The 12,217-nt window shown below is 40.5% G+C and overlaps 2 protein-coding genes across 2 annotated transcripts in view; one reads left to right on the forward strand and one right to left on the reverse strand.

The window, feature by feature from the left end:
- The window catches only part of LOC119030944 (muscleblind-like protein 1), a 136,358-nt gene that overhangs the window by 94,981 nt on the left and 29,160 nt on the right, over positions 1 to 12,217 (reverse strand). The gene's annotated exons all lie outside the window — the stretch shown is intronic.
- Positions 6,747 to 12,176, forward strand: LOC119008665 (succinate receptor 1-like). Its single transcript, XM_037079222.1, has 3 exons — positions 6,747 to 6,963; positions 10,901 to 10,971; positions 11,202 to 12,176. Exons 1-3 carry the CDS (start codon positions 6,747 to 6,749, stop codon positions 12,174 to 12,176), a joined length of 1,263 nt encoding a protein of 420 aa, XP_036935117.1.

A 12,217-nucleotide genomic window follows, 5' to 3' on the forward strand; every position in this document is an offset into this window, starting at 1 on the left:
CATCACTTACAAATTCTGGGTGCAACGCGACCTCAACAGCCTCCGCATTGTGCCGTAAAGACACGCTACATCTCCATTAAAAACTCACTTTCTCTGCCTCCATCTCATCAGCCTGCACGCTGCATCCGGTTTTGAGCCAATTAACTCGCCGTCAGATGTGAACCATGTTGATAATTAGTGCGGAGTTGTGGTGATAAAGCCCTAAGTGTGTCACCTTCCCAGAACTGGGACAGTTTAAGCTACAGGGGCTAATGGAAACACTCGCTCACAATGGACCAGCATGAGACACACACACACACACACACACACACACACACACACACACACACACACACACACACACACACACCTCACTCATATGTGTTAATATGACAATCAACTTAAAATAGTGCCATTATGCTGCTGTCAGGCAAAGTAATTTATTCATATTTTATCAGCAGATTTGTGATTTTTGGTGGGGTTTTTTTTAGGTCACTTAGTCATTTCTGTCTATCTCCCTCTCTCTTTTTCTGTGTGTGTGTGTGTGTGTGTGTGTGTGTGCACGTCAGGGTACATTTGGGACAAATTGCCCATCTAAGAGGGGGAGGGATGGGTGAGCAGAAGTGAAACTAGCAGATACAGTCCATCACCTTTTCATTTCTTCATTTCACACACAGACAGAGCAACATGTGCACACACATGCGTGTGCACGCGCGCGCACACACACACACTCAAACACATACAATCACAAGTGAAGAGGGCAGTGTGACACGCTGATTGGCACACTCACTCACTGGTCCATCACAGGATCTGTAATGTATTTCTCTTCTGTCTCACTCTTCCTCATTCTGACTCATTTTTTCCAGCTTTATTTCCATTTAACTGATAACACAAATAATCTGATTGATTTGTCATTTTCATTCAGTAGTTTCACTTCAATTTATCTAAGTTCTTGATGTTTTTTATTGTGTGTTGCTACTGCATAATCCCCGCAATGTAATTTTCCACAAACATTATGCAGGACACTTGTGGAGTTCTATCCCACAGTCTGCTTTTAGCTTTGGGCTAACACTGCCATCTGTTGGATTAATTTAGTATCACACGATGTCTGTTAGGGCTGGTACATGATTCAAAGGCCATGCTGAACTAAATGTCTCATCAGTTTGAACACTGTTTCCTTGTCTGGTTGGTCTCACTTTAATGACGATTTGCAAAGTTTGACACACATACATCACAGTGGTATCTGATAGTGATATATTTATGGGCTTCTTTGGACTCACATGAGCTCACATGAAGTAAATGGTACATGGAGAACAGAGTTTTGTTCAGTGCGGTGGTTTTCAAAGAGTCACAAGACATATATGAGTGGTTACGTGATTTTAGATAAAGAAAGGCAGAAGGAAACATTTCTGCAGCACAAAGTTGTGTTTGTTTCTTCAGCTGGGTTAGGGTTAGGGTCACAAGTCAACATCACTACATTTGAAGAGATACTGTGTTCACTCACCAGTTCTGGGAGTCTAGCTTTTCATGTTTTACCTCCAGGAGCACCACTCTATGATAAGTCACTCCCAATCATTTTCAGTGCCCAAATGCTGTAAATATGTATGCAGTATGTAGTAGCATGTGACATATAATCCTTCTATACTGTATTCACCTTTAGTTGTTGAAATGTGAGAAACCTCCACACACTGACAGTAATATCTAATTGAGAATGAGCACAAGTGTGGGATTACTTTGACCTTTTAGCAGTTTGCCTCTGTGAGGACACTTTACCACCAGAGGGCACTGTTATCATGTAAAATGGCAAATAAAAACACGAGTTGAACCAAGTTAAAAGGGTTACAGATGATCAGATATCAGGTTGATCAGGTTTATTTGTTATGATGATGTATTAGTGTCATACATTAAGGGATACAACAATATAAGATAACTCAGGTCAGTATTAAGAATAAGACTTGTGTCATTGCCCCACTGTTGGCCTCCACTGGAACAAATCCGAACACGACCAAAGCACAGGAATGCTGAAAGATTACTCTTGATTCCACAGTCATATAACCAAACAAACCAACGTCATCCTCAGGACAGGTTTCTTCAGGACATGCCCATTCTATAATACCTAGCTCACTTTCCCTGCAGAGTAAGATTTAAAAAAAAAAAAAAAAAAAAAAAAAGCTCTGGCTCTATCTCACATGTCTCTCAGCAGTAGATCATGTGCTTTCTAAAGGCTGACCAAGACTGTATGCTTTGTTGCCAAAATATACTGTAGGCTCCCTATCAGAATCAACATCATCACGATCAGAGTGTGTTATGCAACCACAGGAAAGGCGCTTGACACCATAGATTGAAATTTCAAAAGTCAACACTCTGGTCTTGTTTTGCTTTCGCCGTATGTTCCAAAGTAAAGTGAATGGTTTATAGTTGTAGTTCACATGATTACAGCGTATCACGTTACAAACATGGTCATTTGAATGGATCTTTTCCTCAAAGCCATAATAATTGCTCTTGGGCACTTCCCTTTTCTGATGTGGAGAGAGCACTTGCACATTTCTCAGATATTTGAGCAGCATTTTAAACCGCCATGTTCAATTTCAAATTGTAAGAATTCAACTGGCCCACAACATTCAAGAAGCGGATCAGGTTCAGCCTACATCACTCTCACACTGTGGACATCTTCCTTTCGTCTTTAGGGCTTTCTTGATCAAATCAACTGAAAGAAAATAACTTCATTTGATGATGAAGCAGTGTTGGCAGTTGTTGTGGTCATTGTTAAGCAACCACCACTGCTGATGAATATCTCTCTGACGTGACTATATTGAAGTTTTACTTCTACATTTCATTTTAGTTCTACATTTAGTCACTTTCACCGGTTTCCTTATTCAGTCTCTCCCTTAACATTTGATGTTTCCCCAGAAGTTATAGCAACTGCTGACCAATTAAAAGGCACTGTTATTTTGAGTAAAATTAGGGATTTCTCTGGTTTTGAACACAATATTTAATGAAGGCCTAGTCATTTACTACTAGACATTTAGACGTGGAAATGTTACATACAATTTTTTTTTTTTTTTTTATGAGGAAGCTACAATGTCTGGAACATAACCAGTAACCAGTGATTGACTCCTTCATAAATAAAAAGCAGTGCATTTATTGAATCACTTCTTCACACATGGTAGCTCTTTGCCGAAAACCACTTAACTCTATCCAAATGGATTATAACTACAATCTTAAAAGTGTGCTGAATAGGGTATGTATAGCACCTGGTCAAAGTAAAGATGGGCTAACATCCTAACTTTCTTGAAAGCAAAAATACTTACATCTAGTTAGTATGTGAATAGCACCCATGTCAACATTTCATTTCATTTCAAATAAACATGTTTCTGAACCTGGCCCAAGGTCCATTTCTGGTGCACATTTGAATGATGTCACTGATTCTTTTTAAATAGTGAAGATCAATGTGATGCGTAATCTGCTGTAAAGGAACTCTTCTTCCATGTGAATCTTGGGAGGTGTTTGTTGATGGTAAAAATAAGTTGTATATTGATTGGTAAAACAACCCATTTTAGAGAGTCCTCTGAGGCTTCTATTTACCTGAAAGTCATTCTGTTCAAAAAGAAACAATCTCAATATAATTGTATGCAGATGATACAATGATGTATATTCAAAGCCATTTTATACCTAACAATGTTAAAGTTATATTTGTTTTGTTAAGCGCAGTAGTCGTATCCGCTTTCCACAAAATTATTTACTGCTCAGTGCAGTCTAATCTGTTCTAACTGATATAAAAATAACAATAAGGTTTGTCAATGCAAACTTATGCGCATAGGTTAATAGTCGATTGGTTGCGCCTTTGTAATGTAAGCATTTTGCATTCAGCAAAGAAAAAAAGGTGCCCTTGTTGAGCAGGAATAGATGATTCATAGATATCTTTGAAAGCCTTGAGCAACAGGCTACAATGAAATGCTTTGAGCACATTATTTGTCAGACAGACAGCAACATAAGCTGTCCAGGAAAAAAACCTACTGACGAGGTCATGTGACGCAATGTGAGAGAAGGCCACAGTGTAGTGGGCTCTGCATCGTTCTGCTACTTTTATCATGCTAAGACATATTTTACCAGACAAATTAATACTGCACTTGGTGGATAAACAGTCTGAGAAAGGGAAAATGTTGAAACTCTCAAAGTCCTTGGTCTTCAGAGATAATAAAAGACATTTATGTTCACATGGACCCGACGCACAGGTGAACATCAGCCTTGGGATATAAGTTAAGACATCTGTAACATTTATGTAACCTTAATGAAGATCGCGGGCAATTTGGAGGGGCTGGCAGAGATACACCGTTCTTCAGTGTTGGTGGAGCCAAAACTTTCTACCCTCATCACGTATGGATGAGGTGGAGAGGTGAGTGGACTAGCTCGACGCAGCCGAGAGGGAGATTCAAGCTAACCCACCAGCTGGCAAGACAGATCTGCTTTATTGGGATCCCTGAGGGCAAGGAAGGAAGAGATGCAGTAAAGTCTCTGGAGGAGCTGAAATACAGGGAAAGCACGAGATCGAGCACACTCAGTCACCGGTGGTCAGCAGTCCAGACCAGGAGACAGACCCATACCATTGCTTGCAAAGTTCCTGGGATCAGCGGACTAGGTGCTACGAGCGACAAGAACTTAAGGCAAGCTGACCTGGGGAAATAACAAGGTAATGCTTTTCCCGGATTACTCCAGAGCCACGCAGATGAAGCGCAACAAGTGTGTAAGAAGCACCTGCTCAAGCGGGAGGTGAGCTTCAGGATGCTGTATCCTACTAAGCTAAAATTGATACCAAAACTGCAATGAATACATTTGACTGTCCCAGGAAGGCTATGGCTTCCATAGATGCCATGGAGTGAGTAGAAGGAGAGCTGTGGGCCATGGATTATTACTTTCATTTCATACTGAGATACTTTTCTGACTTGTTTTCTTCACTATACATGCTTAAGAACAGTAATATAATGGTTCTGGTTTGAACTGAATACGCAGTAGCAGAGACTGCGTAGTTAACAGATGGAGACTCGTGGACGAATCACAGACCAGCTTTTTTCAGCGGGATGGCTGTCGGGGTTTATTATGCAAAGTTCAGGTTCATATGCACATGTTCTGTTCTGTAAGTATGAGGGGAGTTAGTTGTCACTACTGCTTATTTGTGTCTGAGAAAATGTTGTGCCATATTTCACGCAGACAGCAATGTCAGATAATCTGAGTTCAATGCGTCTCTTCACTTGGAATGTCAACTGAATGGGGAACCTTATTAAGAGGAAAAAAGTTATGTCCAGTATTAGGAGCTAAAACTATGATGTGGTGTTTTTACAAGAAATGCTGTGTGCTGAGGAGGCTGAAAAGCTTTGCAGTGGATGGGTTGGCCGTGTGTACTATAGTGTGGGTTCCAGAAAGAGTAAAGTGGTTATGATATTGATAAACACAAAATTGCAATTTAAATGCCTAAAAACAAATTCTCATGGCAAACATTTATGCACCTGATGGGGATGATCAGAATGTTTTTATTGACCTTGAAAAGATGGTAAGTGCCGCTGGGAACGAGAACGTTGTACTGGGAGGAGACTTCAACTTACCGATGAATCCTCTCCTGGATCCCAGTGGGAAATCAGTGTGCAGGGCTCCTAAATCCACTCTGACACTGCAGAGGGTTTGTAAGACTTCGGGATTAGTGCACATCTGGAAAATATTGAACCCATCGAGGAGAGACTACACCTTTTTTTCAGCAATGAATAAGATTTATTCTAGAGTAGTTTTTTTTAATATCCAATATTATAATATCCTAATATCCAAATCACTCACTTCCTCTGTTACAGTATTATCTCTATTTGAAAGGAGACGTTCCTCTAGATGGGCGGCTGTAGCTCAGCGGGTAGAGCAGGTCGACTAGTGATCGGAAGGTCACTGGTTCAAATCCCAGCTCCCGGCAGTGCTGAGCTGCATGTCGAAGTGTCCTTGAGCGAGATACTGAACCCCACGTTGCTCACTAGTGAGGGCCCTGCGATGAGCTGGCGACTTATCCAGGGAGTACCCTGCCCTCGCCCTGAGACAAGGCTGGGATTGGCTCCAGCAGCAGCACCCCGCAACCCCATGGAAAGGGATAAGCGGTTCGGACAATGACATGACATGACGTTCCTCTAGATGGCGTCTTAATTCTTTATTTTTTACAGGAACCAACAAATATGGAGTGGTTAAGATCAGAGATTAAAGCTTACTTAGAGATAAACAGCTCCTCTGTAACCTCGGCAGGGGTGATGTGGGAAGCTCTAAAGGCGGTGATTAGGGGACAGATTGTACAGTGCACTTAATTTCACAAAAGGGTTAGAACGCAAGAGTCCTTAGACTTAGAGAGTAAAATTAAAAAGGTTGAAAAGGAGCTATAACGTCAAATGTCACCCAGTGGTTAAAGAGAGCTGACCCAATTAAAATATCGCTACAATATATTATCGCAAAAGGTTGAATTTAATCTATTTAGGACAATACACACTTATTTTGAATCAGGGGACAAAGCAGTGAAGCTTCTAGCCAATTACATCAGACAGAGAGAGGCAGCCACTACTATTCCTGCTATCAGGTCGCAATCTGGGTACACAGTCACTGCGACAGTAGACATTAATAAGACTTGTAAAGAATTCTACATTAATTTATACAGCTCTAGGTCTACCTCCTAAAATGAAAATGTCTTAGAGCCACTAAGGCTCCCAAAATTGACCAAAGAACAGAGGACATATATAGATGTAACCATGGAGGAACTCAGAGAGGTGACTGGTGCCCTTCCTACATGGAAGGTACCAGGGCCTGATGGCTTCACAGCTGAATTTTTTAAGAGCTTTGCGGCAGAGGTGGCTCTAGCCCTGATGGAGATGTATAAAGAGGCACTGGAGGAGGGCATACTGCCACCAACCTTAAGGCAAGCACTGCTAAGTTTGGTTCCTAAAGAGGGCAAAGACCCATCTGACTGTAAGTATTACCACTACCAATTACCCAATTTCCTTATGCAGTTTGATGCTAAAATAATCTCAAAAATACTTGCGAATCAGCTGAATAGGGTTACGTCTATTACGTCTACAATTAATTCGGACCAGGGCGTTTTCATCTGTGGTCATGTGGAGCGGTACATGAACTTCTACTATATGCAGATGATATATTATTGTTTGTGTCAGAGCCGGCCAGATCGGAACCCTGTCTCCTAAAAATCTAATAATCCAACAATCAATACAAGAAAACACAGAATATATAAAGAAGATGTAGGAAAAAGAGGGAAATGTAATGATTTCTGCTGAGAGCTGGGAGAAAATGTTCCAGCTTCAGTGGATCTCAACAGTTTCAAATATATGAAGAAAGTTTTCCTGGAAAAATACTGAGATTTTTTGTTACACCCATCCAGAAACGACATCAAGGTGGTGGCAATGCCTGCTGGATACTCTGTGGGACTAATGGAGCAAATCACTTTGATTTATTATGGAGTTGCCAAGTTATTCGAACATATTAGGAAGAGATCCATAAACATATAACTAACATATTTGTATTATATTGTATTCATATTTGAGTAAACATCCTTTTCAAATTTGGAGCTCTGTATTTGGGTGATATATTGTTCAGAAATTGGAATTTCAACAAAAAAAAGCTACTTGGTATGCTGTTGCAGGTAAAAAAAATCCATCACGAGAAAATAGTTAAAAGTAGAGTCACCGACCACGTACACAAGATTCACATCATGGAGAAGCTTCCCTTGGACTGCAAAAAGAAAAATTTGACCAGATCTGCTCTATATGGACTGACTATGTGAAGTCAATAAGGTTAGATTTGATTTGACTCTGTCATTATTGATTTATTTTTCATTTTAACAATCATGAGAGGTTAGCCCTCCCCTGTGTTTGTTGATTGTTTGTGTATGAATGCTTCAAAATGAAAATAAAATAAAATAAAATATATTCTTTACTTTATGACGAAAGAAAATAAACACTGAAAGAGAAAGTGATGGACTGCAGCCCAAAATGTTCATGGTTTTGGTTTAAACCTTATGTAGAGTATTTCATTTTAAGTTAGATAGGGCCTTCTCTTCAGTTCTTAAGCATTGTGAAAATTACTATTAAAGAATGTGACAATTAAACATGCAAGTTTGATGCTTTAATATCCAATACAAACACACTGGGTTAACCCAAAACTAACAGATCAACAATGCAGCCGCCATTCTCTCCTCACTGATATTCTTTACGGCTTTATTGCTGATATAAGTATTAACTGTGACAGAAATGGATTCATCAGCAGTGGAGAAAAAAGCGTGGGTTTTGAGTCAAGAGCAGCGAACGCTGAGACTATCACTGCCCACAGCATCTTTCGGCCATCCAATCTGACGAGCCAGTCTACTCCACGGATAGGACGGGAGAGGTCCAGGATGGGATTCATGCTAATCCTCACGCCGGATATCTCAGACCACCATGTTTAATTATATATCTTTAAACATTACAGTTATGATGACAGAAACAGTACAAATTTACCAATTTCACAAATCTAATGCAATTCAAGTGCCAGTGGTCTACATATTAGTGACTGCTGGAATTGTCATGGCGACTTGATTTATAAAGCAAGGCATTTAGATATAGGTATATAGATTTTACTAGATAGAGTAAATGATACAGAGGGATATGTGCTCATATGACATCTGTCTCTGGTTGAGTAGAAGAATATGAAAGTAGGGAAACACACACACGGAAAGTGCCAAGAAGAAGGAAGGACATAACAGAATGCCTGACAAGGACAAGAAGAAAAAGAATGTAGACCATAAAATTGAGAGAAGTAGTCAAACTTACTCACTAAAGCAAGGGGTACTGCATCACTGTATCACATTTTTCTCTGTTTGCAATTTCTTTCTGTTTTGGAGGAGAAGATATTATCTAAGCCGAGAAAGAAACTGTGGACAAGAAAAGAGAAGTGAAGCCCGAAATTGCAGCTTGAACAGCTAACCATAACAGAAAATAATGCTACAAGAAAGGATTGGATGGTCTTAGTTTTAAGTGTGACAACCAATGTCCATTTTTGGAAAGTTTTCCATTTTTGTAGATTTTAAAAACACAACTTTAAAATAAAGTTTGGATGGTTATCAGTTATTCTCTTGTTCATCACTTTAGATTTCAACTGCTCATTGCTTTGCATAAACAGCACATACTGTAATCTGTAGTTAAGTATGCTTAACTACAACTACTTAATTTCCTGTTTTATTTTGAAACCGTGCCCTTGTGTGTCTCTCCTTGCTTTTCAGGGTCTCCTGTGTGTTTTTCCCTCTCAGTGTTTTTCCGTTCATTACCTCACCTGTCCTTTTCCCACCTCACTCACCTCCCCTGTTCCTGATCCCCTCGATAGTGTGTCTGTGTATATAGTCTTTGTTCTCCCACATGTGTTCGTCAGCTCGTTCAGTGATGTTCCCCGTTACTGCGTCTGTCTGTCTTGGTAATGTTACTCCGTCTTGGTCCGTCGTTCCTCCAATGTCTCCTCGTGTCTTCCGTTTGGTATGTTTCAGGTTTTGGTTTCTTGCTTCTCTTTCGATCAGAATTTTGTTTTTTTCTTCGCACTTTGTTTGAGCTGATTGGTTGCTACGTTGTCTTTTGTCTTTTTGACTAGCTTTTTGTGCATTCAGGATCCCTTATTTATTGTATTCATACAGCTTTTTGTATAATAAAGCTTGGTTTTGTTCCCCCATTTCCTGCCTCCTGTGTGTGTCTGCATTTGGGTCCTCATCCAGTTTTCCCATTAAGTGTAACACTGTCATTGTTGACATAAGAACAATAGTGTGTCTACGCCAAGGACAGAAATGACAGCTCCATTTTTGTCTTCACTTTTGGGACCCTCTGGTATCCTTCAGATCAAACTGACATGTTTGGGGTTTTAAAAACAATGCTGAAATAAAATTTCACATTATAAACCCTTGATATGATTTGTCTTTATCACAATATCAAACAACAGAGATAACAAATGTTTAATAATTGCAATCAGTCTCTACTAGTAGTTACAGTTAACAGTGGAAGTGTGATTTGTTGTTTTTTTTAAGTTGCTGGCTCTTGGGCTGCTCCAGCGGCACCTGTGATGCTCCTCATGGTGCATATTCCAAATGAAGGCCATCTTCAAATTCACTTTCAGAACCACAAGACTCTGAATTGATACCTAAATGATTATGTTTGTTTGTTTCTTGTTTTACGTTTGTGTCTGTGTATGTGTGTGTGTTGGAATGTTTCTGTGTGTTTCTGTGTATGTGGTTCAAACTGACCTGAAGACCTTATGAAGGATGTAAATGTGTGGGGTATAGTAACACGTTTGTAATTATTTTATTATTTTTTTTGTACATGTTTATCACAGAAAAAAGCTAAGACAATTGACTTTCAGGTAAAACTAAACGAATAGTTGTACCATTTTACCTTTTGTAAAAATTGGAAACGGGTCAAATTGACCCAATTACCGCACAAGGGTTAAGAGGCTGAGCATCACAGGAAAATAAGGGCTGCAGATGAGCTCTCTTTTGAGCAACTGATCATTTAAGAAGGTGCTTTTGGGAGGCCACAGCAGATACTGAAACTGTAGGAAGCTTTTCTAAGTTACCAGAGGCCGGACGACTCAATTCTGCACCAGCCTATTCTGTTTAAAACCCTGAACAATAACTATCGACAAATCTGCCAGATGATTTATAAAGTGCTATACTTTGCGGGCACAACAGCGGCAGTGACAATAGTTGTGTGGATGGATCATATCCTCTTCAATATTAAACTAGGGCTGCAATGAGATTGTGCTTGAGTGTCTGATAAAACATAACATAGACTTAAAGTTGTTTATAAATCTATTGGGACAGGATGTCATATTAGAGGCAGCAGTGCCCTCATGTCTGTTTACTGTATCCACTGTACAGATAGTGGCTGCACCTGCTCACGGACACACTGCCTATTCACACCACCAGCAACATCGCAAAACCACAGCATGGTAAGTCTTATCCTGACACATAGAATATTCATGTTGTGCTGAATGTGTTGAAATATGAACCTGAAATCAGTTTCTACTCATCTGTTATTTAAAATATTCCTTAAAGTCTCAGTTCACAGTAATTGCAGGTCTTATCATTACTCACCCATTTGTTTCTTCTCCCCACTCCTACATCCCTCCTCACCCCTCCTCTCCCTTCTGCTTCTCTTCCTCTCCTCCCCTCATCTTAGATATCCAATTGTTCAGACCTAGACGACATACTGGAGAAGTACTACCTAACACCATCTTATGCCATCGAGTTTGCCATTGGGTTTCCTGGCAACCTTATAGTTGTACTTGGTTACGTGTTTTGCTTGCAGGAGTGGCAGAGCTGCAACATTTACCTCATCAACCTGGCAGTCTCCGACCTTATTTTCCTCTGCACGCTGCCACGGCTCTCCTACCTCTATGCCAATGGCCAATCAGAAACCATGGCCGCTGCTTGTGTGATCAACCGCTATATCTTACATGTCAATCTTTACGCATCCATCCTCTTCATGGTTTTGCTGAGCATGGACCGCTACCTGCTCGTGAAACACCCAACAAGAGATCACTACCTGCTGAAACCACGCACTGCACTGATTGTCAGCGGTCTGGGCTGGCTAGCTGTCAATGCACAAATTGCTCCGATGGTAGCACTGATGATTGATGACCTGAGGATCACAAACTGGAAAAGATGCAGAGACTATGCAAGTCTACAAGGACAAGTCGATTCATTCAGTTACAGCCTAGGGCTGACTGTGATTGGTTACATTCTCCCACTGCTTGGAATTTTTGTCTTCTCCTACAAAATTGCACAGCTGCTCCATGCCCAGGAAAGGGCTATACAGCGCAGGACAACATCGTTCAAGAGGCCTCTCAGGGTTGTTACATTAGCTGCAGCCATGGTTCTGGTTCTCTATTCTCCCTACCATGTGTTGAGAAACATCAGAATAGCATCTAAGCAGCCCTGGGCTGGGCTGCCTCATTGTACAAAGATGTACATAGAGGGCATGTATATTGTGAGTCGGCCGCTGATCTTCGTGCACAGTGTCATCAACCCTGTCTTCTACTTCCTCATGGGCGACAAGTTCAGAGAGCTTCTAGTGACAAAGATCAGAAAGCTGGCAAGAAAAACAGAGCAGCAAAACTCATCAGCCCTACAAAATTCAACACAAGATCCCTGAGTTTCACAAAGAGAGGAGTGTTTAAAATCTGAAAATATTTG

This window comes from Acanthopagrus latus, chromosome 2, assembly GCF_904848185.1.
Source record: "Acanthopagrus latus isolate v.2019 chromosome 2, fAcaLat1.1, whole genome shotgun sequence".
Classification (NCBI taxonomy): domain Eukaryota; kingdom Metazoa; phylum Chordata; class Actinopteri; order Spariformes; family Sparidae; genus Acanthopagrus; species Acanthopagrus latus.

What these genes read in the sequence shown, in the direction of transcription:
- LOC119008665 (XM_037079222.1), top strand. Translation starts at nt 6,747, where the DNA reads ATGGAGGAACTCAGAGAGGTGACTGGTGCCCTTCCTACATGGAAGGTA. An exon ending in GGGCAAAGACCCATCTGACT is followed by an intron (nt 6,964 to 10,900) that starts GTAAGTATTACC and finishes TCCACTGTACAG; the next exon opens with ATAGTGGCTGCACCTGCTCA. An exon ending in CATCGCAAAACCACAGCATG is followed by an intron (nt 10,972 to 11,201) that starts GTAAGTCTTATC and finishes CCCTCATCTTAG; the next exon opens with ATATCCAATTGTTCAGACCT.